The 13,583-nt window shown below is 39.2% G+C and overlaps 1 protein-coding gene across 11 annotated transcripts in view; it reads left to right on the plus strand.

The window, feature by feature from the left end:
• Positions 1-13,583, plus strand: part of RAPGEF2 (Rap guanine nucleotide exchange factor 2) — a 245,375-nt gene that overhangs the window by 191,101 nt on the left and 40,691 nt on the right. For all 11 annotated transcript variants that reach the window (XM_033421514.2, XM_033421520.2, XM_033421515.2 and 8 more), the window contains one exon: positions 9,188-9,365. In XM_033421514.2, coding sequence (XP_033277405.1) covers positions 9,188-9,365 — 178 coding nt within the window. The remainder of the gene's footprint in view (positions 1-9,187; positions 9,366-13,583) is intronic.

Below are 13,583 nucleotides of genomic sequence, written 5' to 3' on the forward strand. Positions count from 1 at the left end.
GGAAAAGTGACTGAAATATGCAAAAAAAGGTCCTTTTTTTTTGTTACAGCTAATATGGGATTTCAGATGGTTTCAAACAAAAAGAATGTATAATACTCACTTTGCAAAGTATAATTCTAGGCTCCTTAGGCATCGTGATAGGAGATGGCCGCGATAAAACCTTTCTCTAACAATATTACAGTGTTTCAGGATCATTGATACATTCAGGCAGCGCTCAGTTTCTGTTTTTTTAAAAAATTACTAAAAGTATCTAAACAGAATACCATCAGGGCAAAACATGTCTGTTTAAGTCCTAAATTTAGTAGATCTTAGAAAGTTAATTTTCTTTTCAGGAGGCATTAGGTACCCACTTTTCTATAATTCAGAGGTGTTGTGGAGAGCTCACTGGCTAATAAGTGATAGCCACAAATGCAATTATTTGCAGATTCTTAGCTGATTAAGAACTTTTTTTTATTATTTTGCAAAAAGAAACATAATGATCTGGCTTTTTAAAGTAACTTTTCAAGTTTCTACTTTGAGGCATTAAATGTTAGCTTGTAATTAAATCTTTAGGAAGTAGTCCCATTTTCAAATGTTAGAGGAGGAAAAGATGGTGGATCAGGGTAAAATTATTCCCCCCCCCTTGCATAATGCCTGTTTTTAGAAGTTGATTTTTTGAACATTTATTCAAGAGTATCCCTTATAATAGAACAATGAACAGTAGAAGTAAAAGTTGTGCTTTAGCTTCTGTTAATTGAAACATCGTGATAGAGCCTTTGTCTTCTACACTTTGAGATGATCACGTGCTTTAAAGACCTGTAGTAGGAACACAGCTTAAGGTTGTAGCAGGTACCCCTGCTGTTCTTCGGGTGTAATTCCAGGCTGAATGGAGCCTCCTGGAAGGTAAATTTATAATAAGAATGAAGTGAGTCGTTTGTGTACTTTATGGAGGCGTATTCTGAGGGGATCTTCAGCTTTATGTGTTAATACCTTGGGTAGGTTGGGGAAGGGTGTGAGGAGATTCTTGATGGTACTTTGGCTGTCCCCAGCCCCCATCAGGGTGTCTGAGGATCCAGACCATGGTGAGAACTCCACCTAGTTCTGTGGGGGTTGGAGTTTGCAGCCTGCAGTCCAGCTTTATCTTGGGGTGTAGTTGGAAAAGAGGACCCCTGCGTATTTTGATTCATTTTAGTTGCGTTTCACAGCTGTCCAGTTCAAACTTGATGACAGGCATGTAGCCTGGTAAGTTTGTATCCTTCCTAAGGAAAAATCCATAGATGTAACTAAGGATTTGGTTACTGACTGTAGGACTAACATTGACTAGAGATCCCCTATTGTCTTTAAATCAGAAATTCTAAAGGTGAGAAGAAATCTGCCAGATGCGCCTGGTTTGGTGACCAGTCTTGTGTTTGAATCCTCTGCTCTCTTCCTGTCAGTCAGGTTGATTCTTGAGCGGCTCCAGTGATGGGCAGCTGTCTCCCATGGCGACCCCTTTCTCGTGCATCCAGTTCTGACTTCGAGGAAGCTGTCACGTTGGAGCGAGTATAAATGCTCAGGAGACGGATACAAAGAGGTTGTCATGGAATGCCATGTGCTGGAGAGAAAAAGTTTGAATAATTTTTCTGAGAGTTGGAGGAGAGGAATTCAAGAGCAAGGTGGAATCACTAGCTTATTTAAGAAGAGAAACAACCTCTCTTTTAACAGGGGCATATAATGATGGATTTGGAGTGGGGAGTTTGGGAGTTGAGCGAGTTTCTGCCTGGTGTCTCTGAGTTCCTTCTTTCAGAGTGAGAGGGTTGGCAGGTGGAGAGTCTCAAGGAGAGACACATTTTGGAATCATAGTTTTGGAGAGAAGGGGAGCAAATTGACCAGAGCATGGGAGGCTCAGCTGGGTAGGTGCCCCCAAATACAGAGTGATTTCCCTCTGCCCTGGTAAGTAGTTTTCTCCACAGTGAGCACAAGGAAAGCAAAGATTCAGCTTCCCCCGGGACCGCCTCTTTATTCAAGGAGTGTAGTGGAAAGACAGACGGAGCAGCACAGCACGCCAGGCTCCTCGTAACGCAGGGCTTTGTTTTTGCAGGCCTTCTGTCCAGAATTTTCTCTCCTTTTCGGCCTTCATTGATCCCTTTCGGCCTTCGTTTCCAAGGACCGCTTTCTCAGAGAGTTCTTCCCTTCTTACCCTTTGAAACGCAGGTCCTACATGTTGGTCCCGTCCCTGGCTGGTCTTTTAGACTTTAATTGAAGTGATTGTCACTTTCTAAGATACGTCTGTCCCGCAGCATGCCTGCTTCAAGAGGCAGGGACTTCTCTGTCTTGTCTTCGTCTTCTCTCTAGAGCCTGGAATAGGGCCAGGAAGTCGTAGGCCTTCAGGAAAGACGCGTGGAAGGAATGGGACTGTGGTGTTAGACTAGGGGGCAGAAGCTGGAGTGTGAGAGCCAGGCACGAAGCTCAGAGAGCCTGGAAGACTGAGGAACACGCTTGTTTTGAAAAAGGGCTGCCTTGGAAGGCAATGAAAACTAGCTGAAAAGCGGGAGGCTACTGGTGACAGAAAGCAGAGTGCCTAAGCTGGTGACACGAGACAATGCAATTTCCAGTCACGGTGATGCCCTGGTTAATGGCGTGATTATCAGAGCAGTGACTTGGGCGGACTGGAAACAACTACGAAAATAGGCAGACTGATGGAACAGAGTTCAAGCAAAACGAAATTCACGTGTAAGCATGCAGTATGTAATAGAGGAAACCTCAAATCAATGAAGTGATGGATTATTCAGTATATGGTCTTTGGGGGAGGGGGGCCCACTTTAATGACCATACTTCATATCATAATTAAGATTAAATTCCAGATAAAGAGTTAGCAAACTTTTTTTTTCTTTTTTGGAAAGTATTTATTTATTTACTTACTTACTTACTTACTTACTTTACTTACTTGCGGCTGCTCCGCAGGGCATGTGGGATCTTAGTTCCCCAACCAGGGATCGAACCTGAGCCCACAGCAGTGAAAGTGCCGAATCCTAACCACTGGACCGCCCGGGGATTCCCAGGAGTTAGCAAACTCTTAATGGTGTAATGAATGATCAAAACTTTTAATAATTAAAAGAGCAATTGAGACAAAGATTTAAAGTCAGACTTTTAACTCACTCATGCAAATTATAAGAAAAATACTTCACTCATAGCATAACGATATTCAGAGGACAAGGGTAGGTAATTTGCAGAAGACAACATGCACGTGTCTATACCTTAAATAAATATTTAAGACATAAGTAATTGAGTATATGAGGATTTAAATATGAAACTATTTTTCCTATCAAATTAGCACAGACTTTCTTACTTATAATAAATATTTATAGATAGACATTCTTACACCTGTTAGGATTGTAGCTTTTGGAAAGAAACCTAACAATTTACATTAAAAGCTTTAAAGAATTGTTCTTCTCTTTTAGGTAAATCCTATATTGAAATTTAAAAAAAAATTCCTAGTGTAAAATTAGGAAGAGCACAAATTATGATACACAAACTGGATTTAATGCAAGCATTATACTTATTTCCAAATATATTTTCATAGTTTATGCATATATATGGTTTTGTCTGCAGTGCCTACTCACTTTGTTGTCTCAGTTAAATTAGCATCAGTGTTAGCCTTCAACATAAATTTCTAGCCTAAATTTATATCAGGGTCTGACTCAGGTGCTATTTGGGTTACATACGTATGTTTGAAATTCTGCACAAAGTTTGTTTCAAGATTACTTATAAAGCAGCCCTCCTAAACATGGGGATATGTGTGGGTGTGGGATATTTAACAGGCAAAAAGTTTTTTCATAAATGATTTTTAAGTACTTAATGATAAACGTGTAGTAGTTACATTGTTTTTTTTAAATTAACACTTCACTAGCGCTTTATGGCATTTAACATTTCCTCAGTTTCTTCATTTACTTGATATCCTTAAAAATGCCAAATAAACTGGTTTTAAGAACTGTATTCATAATAACAAACTATATTTAGTCCCTTTTTATTTAAATAAATCATAGAGCTTTCAGCATTGATCTGAGAATATTAATAGTTTTTTTTTGAGAATACTACTATTTAGCTGTAATGTGCACCTAAATCTATGTTATGTTATATATGTGGAAGGTAAATTAATTTAGAACAGGAGTTCTTTGCCTAAATGACATTGTTCTATACCTTTGATTTATTTATTTTTTATTGAAGTACAGTTAATTTACAATATTGTGTTAGTTTCAAGTGTACAGCAATGTGATTCAGTTATAGATGTATATTCTTTTCCAGGTTCTTTTCCATTATAGGTTACTTCAAAATACTGAGTATAGTTCCCTGTGCTATATAGTAGGTCCTTGTTATCTGTTTTATATATAATAATGTGTGTATGTTAATCCCAAATTACCTACATACCTTTTAAATATAAAGTGTGTGCATATCTTTATTGAGAATGAAAGGGTTTAAAGTCTAGCATTATCTCAGTAATATTGTACTTTTGTGGAAGCTAGAAAGTAGCAAGTGTTTTATGTTTATATACAAATGTAAATTTTATGTTTTATGACTTAGCAAAGCAAGACACATTTTATTACTTTATTATATTTTAACTATTTTCTTTATGAAGACAGTCTGTTTGGAAAACTGGGTGAAGTATTATAGTGCAAAGTATTTAGTAGTTTGTGTTGGTTGGACCCGATTTTGAGTCCTGGCACAATTACTAGGTTTTGTTTTGTTTTGAACAATTTATTTAGTTTCCCTTCGTGTTTTCTCATCTGGAAAATAGTGGTAATAATCCTAATTTGCTGAATTGATATGAAGATTATTATGTACTAAAAGCATCAGATGTAGTGCTAGATACACAGTAGTCATTCAATATAGAATCACTGTTTTTATAATTATCGTGTGAGCCATTTAGCCAGAATTTAATGGGTGCAGTTAGCCTGAGGGAAATTTTTACAGTGTGTGAGGGGTTGGGATATTTAACAGAGTGTTGGGGGGGGGGTGTTTTGGCAAATTCTGCCACTGTAAATTGCGTGCAAGGCTCATTACTGGGGTAGAGGGGTGCCGGCACAGAGGTGGAAACGTGTCCCCTTGAGGAAGGGACTTTAATGTGGCCTGTAACTGGCTTTCTTTCCCCATATTCGATCCAAGAACAATCCTGTGAATGGTGAAATGTAACTCCAGCTTCCTGGTGACAAAACTGGGTCTACAGAGGATCAGCGACTTTGATAAAGCCTCTTGATGAATGCTAGAGCTGAGATTTGAACCGCTAACCTCTGCTTTGTCTGTTCATTCAGCGGATGTAAATCCAGTGCGTCCCAGGTTCCGCGCACTCAAGTTTAGCCCTCTCCCCACCCGCCATAGGCCAGTCAGTGCTCACTAAACCTTGGACTCCACTCAGTCTCCAAGGGTCTCATTGTTCACGAAATTAGATTCCCAAAAACTTGTTCATTGAGTTCTATTTAAGATGTATTATTAAAAGGAATTCTGTAGTATTTTAAAATAAAAATGGGTATTTTATTTTATTTTGAATTTTATTTTATTTTTTTAATACAGCAGGTTCTTATTAGTTATCTGTTGTATACATATTCATGTATATATGTCAATCCCAACCTCCCAGTTCATCCCACCCACCACCACCCCACTGCTTTCCCCCCTTGGTGTCCATACGTTTGTACTCTACATTTGTGTCTCTAAAACATGGGTATTTATTTTAAATAAAGATAATCTTCTAAGTTACTGGTTTCATAAATGTTATTTTATGAATAGTTTCTTAAGCAATGGAATACACATAACAGGAATAGAAAACAACTGATTGAAAACAACTGATTGAAACAATCATTGAAAACAAATGATTGTTTACACAGATGCGGTGGTGGGTTCAGTTTTGCAGAGATTAATCCAACTCACATTGGAAAATCTTTTTGTTCTATTTAAGACTTAAATATCATTCATTTAAATGTTAGGAATGATTTCTTTGGGATGGTGTAAACTATATCTTTCATCTCTTACCACATGTTAGATGTTTAAAAATTAAGAAAAACCTTAAGTTATATAGCTATATTACTTAAAAGTGTTTTGTTCTGGGCTTCCCTGGTGGTGCAGTGGGTGAGAGTCCGCCTGCCGATGCAGGGGACACGGGTTCGTGCCCCGGTCCGGGAAGATCCCACATGCCGCGGAGCGGCTGGGCCCGTGAGCCATGGCCGCTGGGCCTGCGCGTCCGGAGCCTGTGCTCCGCAACAGCAGAGGCCACAACAGTGAGAGGCCTGCGTACCGCAAAAAAAAAAAAAAAAAAAAGTGTTTTGTTCTTATTTTTATCTTCAGTAGTGCCTCTTCACTCTAGGCTAATATTAAAGAATGTGGATATAGAGGACTGATTGTATCTTAGAAAATATAAGGTGACGAAAAATAATCTTTGATGTTAAGATGAAACTGAGGTGAAAATGTACTCATAGCAACCATTAGCAAATTGTCACATTTGTAGGCGTTAGAAATAAGGTGGTGATAACAATAATATTGGCTAGTTTCTCTGCTCACAGCCTTGGCATACTGTATCACATCCAGTGCTGTTTCAGTGTCATTCTGGAATCTAGAGACGATTTAAGTTGGAGATATGAGCAGATACACACTGCTGTCTATAAAATAGGTAACAACAAGGTCCTACTGTAGAGCACAGGGAACTATACTCAACATCCTGTAATAAACCATCATGGGAAACAATATGAAAAAGAATATGCATGTATATGTATAACTGAATCACTTTGCTGTCCACCAGAAACTAACACAACATTGTAAATCAACTATACTTCAGTTTTTAAAAAAATCATAAATGAGAGGTGCGCTGCTGAGTGTGCCACAATTAATTAACTCTCCGGCCTTGGCTGCAAGGCCATGTTGCTGTCCCACCTGGAGCATCTCTGCTCACCGTGGTCCTACCCAAGCAGCAGTATTCACTAAGGCCACTGCTGAAAGAGCTTTTGTAGAGGTTAGACTTTCCATTTTCATTCATGCTGTCTTCATTAGGTATTCTGTCTTCAACTATTTTCCCCATAGGTTTTTCTTATAATGTGTGATAATTCTTATAATGTATGGTGTAATGTATGTTCAGGAAATCGTATGTAAGGAACTGAAATGTGATTAAAATTCTTTTTGTTAAACTTCAGAAAATATTAACACATACTCGTATTGCTTCAAAATGTAGAATTAAATATTCTATGATATAAACCAAGACTTCAGAAAGCTGAAACTTTGTTGATAAGAAAATAATATGGGACTTCCCTGGTGGTCCAGTGGGTAAGGCTCCATGCTCCCAATGCAGGGGGCCCAGGTTCAATCCGTGGTCAGGTAACTAGATCCTGCGTGCGTGCCGCAACTAGGAGTTTGCATGCCGCACCTAAGAAGTCCACACGCGGCAGCGAAGATCCCTCATGCCGCCACTAAGACCCAGAGCAGCCAAAACAAACAAATATATGTGTTCTTAAAAAAATTTTTTTAATAATACAATTTATTCTTTAAACATTGATTTAAACTAAATGATAGAAAAAGTATAGATCCTTCTATAAGCTGCACTCATGTGTTAAGTATCTCTTACAAAGAGGCAGATTAGGTTGTAGTTATGACTCTGGAGCTGGAATTCCTGGCTCTGTTCTTGATTCCACAATTACCAGCAACATGATCTTGGAGAAATAGTTTCTTTTTACCTATATGTTTGGAGAATAGTAAAAGTCAGTGACTCACTTCATAGGACTGTTGAAGGGTTAAACAAGTCAATGCATGCGAAGCACTTAGAGCAGAGTTCCTGGCACGTTGTCAGTGTTTGATGTTGGCTCTCTGTTATTACGTTCAGCGTTTTATATTTTCATCGTTCATTTATTTATTTTAATCTGTATTTGCCTATTCTTCAAAATAAGATGTCTTTATTGTCTTTGAAAATCATGTGGACTGTGAGTTATTTGAAGTTGGTCAACTTTATGTCTTCTACAAAATTAATAGTCTTATAGTAAAGCGTTTCTAAGCGTTTACTATTTTATCTGGAAAACCACGTTTATGATGTTCAAAATGGATATAGTTGATACTTAATTGTACTCGTTCTTAGTGTGCTTAAGCAGTTAGTAAATTCTGGGTACATATGTCAGATGAGGCCAATATGATACATAGTACATGATGGTTGAGATGATCATTACAAAAGCATATAGAATAGCCTAGAAAGGATAGCGCATCTATACTTGAGATAGCTCAGCAGAAGAGACCATTTTGAAACTTGTGACTCTTGATTCAGACTAAATATTTGTTTTTAATCACAGAACCATAACAGGCCTTGGAGTCTCTTTCCAGAATTAAAAACAAATTCTAAAAGAGATTGGGTCATTGCATTTATTTAACATTTTTTCAGCACCAGAGAGTAGCTACAGATTTGCAGCTATGAATAAAGACAGTAGCATTCTTAGACTTCCTTCCTTCTCTTCATTCCTGTTATACCTGGTTCCTTCAGACGTTCCTGAGCTAATTTTACGTTTGCCTCATTCTTTCTTGATCTTGATTACTTGACATTTGGTCTGTGCTGCACTCAGCGGTGTTGAGGAATGGGAAGAAAGACTGTGTCACCTACAGGCATGTAGGGTCTTTCACACCTTTGGTGATGTATAGTTGGAGGGTGGACACTGGGGTCATCAAAGTAATTATTAATGTTTTGTTTGCATAGTTATCAGGTTACCTTTGATTTGGGATTCACTTTTTCACAAAGACTGTCTAATAAGAGAGAAGTGGTTCAGTCTTCTTGGCATTAATAAGTCTACACCTGTTCTTTGGGGGAAGGAATTGTTCAGAATTAATTGTCACCCTTAAGCTCTTAGCTTAAGCCATTCTCTTTGAAAAATGGAGTGAAAACAGATACTGCCTTTTTCTTATTCTACGATGTTTCAAATGCCGTACGACAGGTAATCAGAATTATTGATAGTCATTAATCCTAACTACAAATTCCAGCAGTGATAAAAATCACTCATATTTTGTTGAAGTAATTCTTTTCTGTAGTGCCTAGTGCACGACTGTTTGTTAACATTGAATACGTGTAACTTAGTTATGGAAAGTTAATATGAGAAAAAACAATATTTCAAACTAGACTTGTTTTTATTTCTTTTGGGCACAAAAGATTTCCTTAAGAAAGTTGGTCTGTCTGTCTGTCTATACATCTATCTATTTATTTGGGGTCTGTTTTAAGGCCACAGAAAGTGAGGCTGGTGAGATGGACCTGAGTGGGTTACCGGAGACAGCAGTGGACTCTGAAGATGATGATGACGAAGAGGACATCGAGAGAGCCTCGGACCCTCTGATGAGCAGGGACATCGTGCGAGACTGCCTGGAGAAAGACCCCATCGACAGGACAGACGATGACATCGGTAAGTCTGGGCGAGAAAACGAATCTCATAGCAATTTAAAGAATTCAGAGGTAAGACTGTGTAATACAACGGAGCCCAAGAATAGTAGGCTCTGAAAGGTCATTAATGTATCAGTCAGTGTTCCTTGGCATTTGTTGTTGAAAACATTTTTGAAACAATTAATTTTACTCAGGCCATAGCTTCAGGAGACTACAGCTAATAAAAGTTGCTAATAAAACCCTTCCACACGAGCCGTTCCTTAGCTTACTCTCGGACAAAAAAAATAAATACAGTCTTCCAAACATCATTACTTCTATTAATCGTCTTGCGCGCACTATTTCTAGGAAGCTCGAGTTTTTCTTTGTGTGAACCCCGTGTGAACCTGGGGGTTGAGGCTTTAAGTGCGCCCCCAGGTTAAGAGTCTAAGTGGCTTTGTGTCCACTTTTTCCTTCCCCGGGGTCGCCTTTACCCGGCTTTGCCATCAGAGCAACAGTTGACTGTGCAATGGTGCTGTAGCGTTCATGCCTGCCTGATGGGCCCTGCTCCTTCCTTAGATGCCGGGGGCAGTGAGAGCAGCTTCCTCTGAGAGCATCTCTGCCCCATAGGTCTGGAATCTGATTGTCTGCTCTTCCACACCGTCGGCTCTTTTTGGGCCAATATGTATTTGAAAGAAATTCAAGGAACTGGGTCTAGTGGGATTAGATATAGGACAGTATGGGCATCATCGTATGTGAGTGGCCGGTTGCTTGTGTTTTAAGGGAGCCAGTATCATGTATGAGGAGGCCCTTGTACCGTTTAAGCACTGCACGTATGCTAGGGAATTAAAGATGGAAAACCAGAACCTTGGATTAGGTATCTAAAATATAACTAAAGCCATTGATAGGAATCGCTAGCTCTGTAGAGATGACTGCTGTGTGGAGTGAGCATTCGGTCATCGGCGGATGTGACTGAGCGCCTTGTGTGGACTGAGGGTTTCCTAGGTCCTGGCAGACCAGTGGGAACCAAACAGGGAGCCCTGGTCCTGCTGGGGTCTGAGGAATAAAGTGGCGGAGATATTTCGGGGAGTGCAGCGAACAGGGGGCTGTTGTAGGAAGGAAGGACTGTCAACACCCTTTTAGAAGTTCAGACCCGAAGGAGGTGGTGGGAAGCCAGCCGTGCCTGCACCCCCAGCACAGAAGTGCCTCTGCCGTCACCCTTCTGGGGGCATTAACCTCTAGATTTCTGTTGGAGGAAAGGACGTAGCTGCTTCTCACATGCCCATCCCTGTCCCTCCTCAGGTTAGCCCACTCCCTCCTCCACCTGGTCCACTCCCCGGTCCTGACGTGCTCTTAGACACAGGTCTTCTGAGGCTTCCGCAGCATGAAGTGAAGTGGTCCTGTTGCATCCCTGAAGACGTAGGGTTTAGCTTCCTCCAGACTGATACCACACGTTCATCTGATTTCCACTGTCCAAAATTTATTCCACTCCCTTATTCTCTTTGTCCTTGCCCGCTTCTTTTTCATTTTTAAAAAACTTTTTATTGGAGTATATTTGACTTACAATGTTGCATTAGTTTCATGTGCACAGCAAAGTGAATCAGTTACACATATACGTATGTTCATTCTTTTTCAGATTCTTTTCCCGTATAGGCCATTACAGAGTACTGAGTAGAGTTCCCTGTGCTATACAGCAGGGCCTTATTTGTTATCCATTTTATATACAGTAGTGTATATACAGTAGTGTGTGTGTGTGTGTGTGTGTGTGTGTGTGTGTGTGTGTGTGTGTGTGTGTGTGTCAATCCCAGTCTCCCAATTTATCCCTCCCTCCTATGTTTCCCCTTCGGCAACCATACGTTTGACTTCAAGATCCTACTTCTTTTTCAAAATCGCTTTATTGTAAAGAGAGAATGAAATTGGAAGTGTGTTTGGTTTCCCATCTTAAGAATCCTTGCTCATAGGGTTTTTAAAAAATTAGATTGAACACTGCTTATGAACAGATTGACATGGAGGTTATCCTTTTTTGAGTATGCTCATGTTAGTATCGTTATGGAAGAAAATTAGGATTATGCAAATACATGTAGCATGTTATTCTTGGAAATTTAAGACTTTCACTTCATATCTGAGAAGTTTTCTCTCTCAGAATTTCTAGAAAGCAAGAGCTATGCTGATTCCTACAAATGAACACCACACTATTTTTTTTTTTTAGTGTGCTTGTTGATATAATCTCTGGATGAATTACTTACAGTTGAATACTGCCAATACGCTTGTAAACAGTGATAACTCAGATGCATGCTCCTATCAAATATATTTTTATTTAAAATAGTAAATCATTATCACGAAAGATAAGGTCTAGGGACTTCCTAGTGGTGCAGTGGTTAAGAATCCGCCTGCCAATGCAGGGGACATGGGTTCGAGCCCTGGTCTGGGAAGATCCCACATGCCACGGAGGAACTAAGCCTGTGCGCCACGACTACTGAGCCCGCACTCTAGAGCCCGCAAGCCACAACTACTGAGCCTGCATGCCACAACTACGGAAGCCCATGCGCCTAGAGCCCGTGCTCTGCAACAAGAGAAGCCACCACAATGAGAAGCCCGCACACCGCAATGAAGAGTAGTCCCCGCTCGCCGCAACTAGAGAAAGCCCGTGCACAGCAACGAAGACCCAACGCAGCCAAAAATAAATAACTAGATTTTTAAAAATTGCTAATATTTAATCATGTTTTTAAAACTGCAGGAATTCCCTTTGGGTTCCCACAGATTCTTGGGTATACCTTTGTTTCAGTACTTTGAAGAAAGGGACATTATTGATTTTTGTGCTTCAACTCGTAACTCTGTAGGTACTCAGTTATTGAATGGTTCCAAATTTAATATTTTTGGTTTTGAGGCCTTCACACATTAAGGTAGAGAACTACTTTGATCCCTTTCAAAGAATTCCTTTTTTTTTCCCCACTTGGTGTACCACACACACATACAAATCCACAGGTTTTTAAAAAAAATCTTAATATTAATTATTTCTTATATAAAATTAAACCAAAGCAATAAGATAAGAATTTTCTGAATTGACTAAAGCTTCTGGTGTCTGTAAGTTGATTATTTAACTTTTCTTTGTGTTACATTGACTAGAAAAAAGTTTTTTTGAATGTCTAATATTTTTCATAAACAGGAATATTTCTTCCCTAACAAAGTAAGATAGATCACATTAATGTATTATCCAGACAGATTCTTCCAAGCCGTGTAGAATAAAGCTGTCCTGTTTCTCCCTTCCACACTGCTTCTCTCCATACGTCCTGGGAACTAGCTCAGTGCTCATTCCACGCTCTGAATTCTTGGCTGACATAATCCCTGTAACTCTATGCTTCCTGGGGCATCATCAGGGTTTATGTTGAGCTGCTGTAGTCAAATGCTTCCATTTTATATTTATTACTTTTTTAAAGATTGGTGATATAAATTCTTTATTTTTTTTAATTGCTGTAGTCCTCCAGTGTAATACACGATAGAATACAAGCTATCACAAAACCAGTGATACCATTATTGAGTTTTTGAGAGTTTTAAAAATACTTGGATGTTGTCTGGTTAAGTGTTTGTTTGTTTTTAATTTTTCAACTGAGCCTGGAGAATTATATACATTTACTATTATTCTATCTTCTCTGTCTCCTTTATTATTTATCCTTATATGTGATACACAGATATTTTCTGTTCTGTTGTATCTTTTAATGTTAATCATTACTCACATATCACAAATTGATTTCATGACCCACTAATGGAGTAGGAAACTGCGAGAAAGCAAGACAACTGTCCGTGCAAGCACTTCAAATCATTGCTGCAAGTATTAGTGAATATGTTTTATACTTCATATTCATATGCTTCATATTCTCCTATCGTGTGTGGTGGTAATTTGACTTTTATTACTGTCTAAACATGTTAAATTTAGAACATTTCTGACAATTTCTGGTCTCGTATTTTTCTTAAGAGCGTGCATCTCTTCTTGTCCAAGGAAATTTAGCTCTTACTAGGAGAGGAAAAAAATGAAATGGTGTTCTAATACCTATAGCTAGTATTTTAATACCTTACAGTGAGGGGTGTGGGGTGTGACAGCCGAAGAGAACAGAGGCTGGTAACAGCAGAACTAACGGGGGTGTGCCAGCCAGAGGACCACGATTTGTTCATTTGCCTTTACATTTCATGTCAAAAAGCCAGTGCATTTGTAAAACACTGAGTCCCACCTCCCGCAGATAGTAGGTATGGGTCATCTCTTGCGGTG

Source organism: Orcinus orca, chromosome 4 (assembly GCF_937001465.1).
Source record: "Orcinus orca chromosome 4, mOrcOrc1.1, whole genome shotgun sequence".
NCBI classification, from domain to species: Eukaryota; Metazoa; Chordata; class Mammalia; order Artiodactyla; family Delphinidae; genus Orcinus; species Orcinus orca.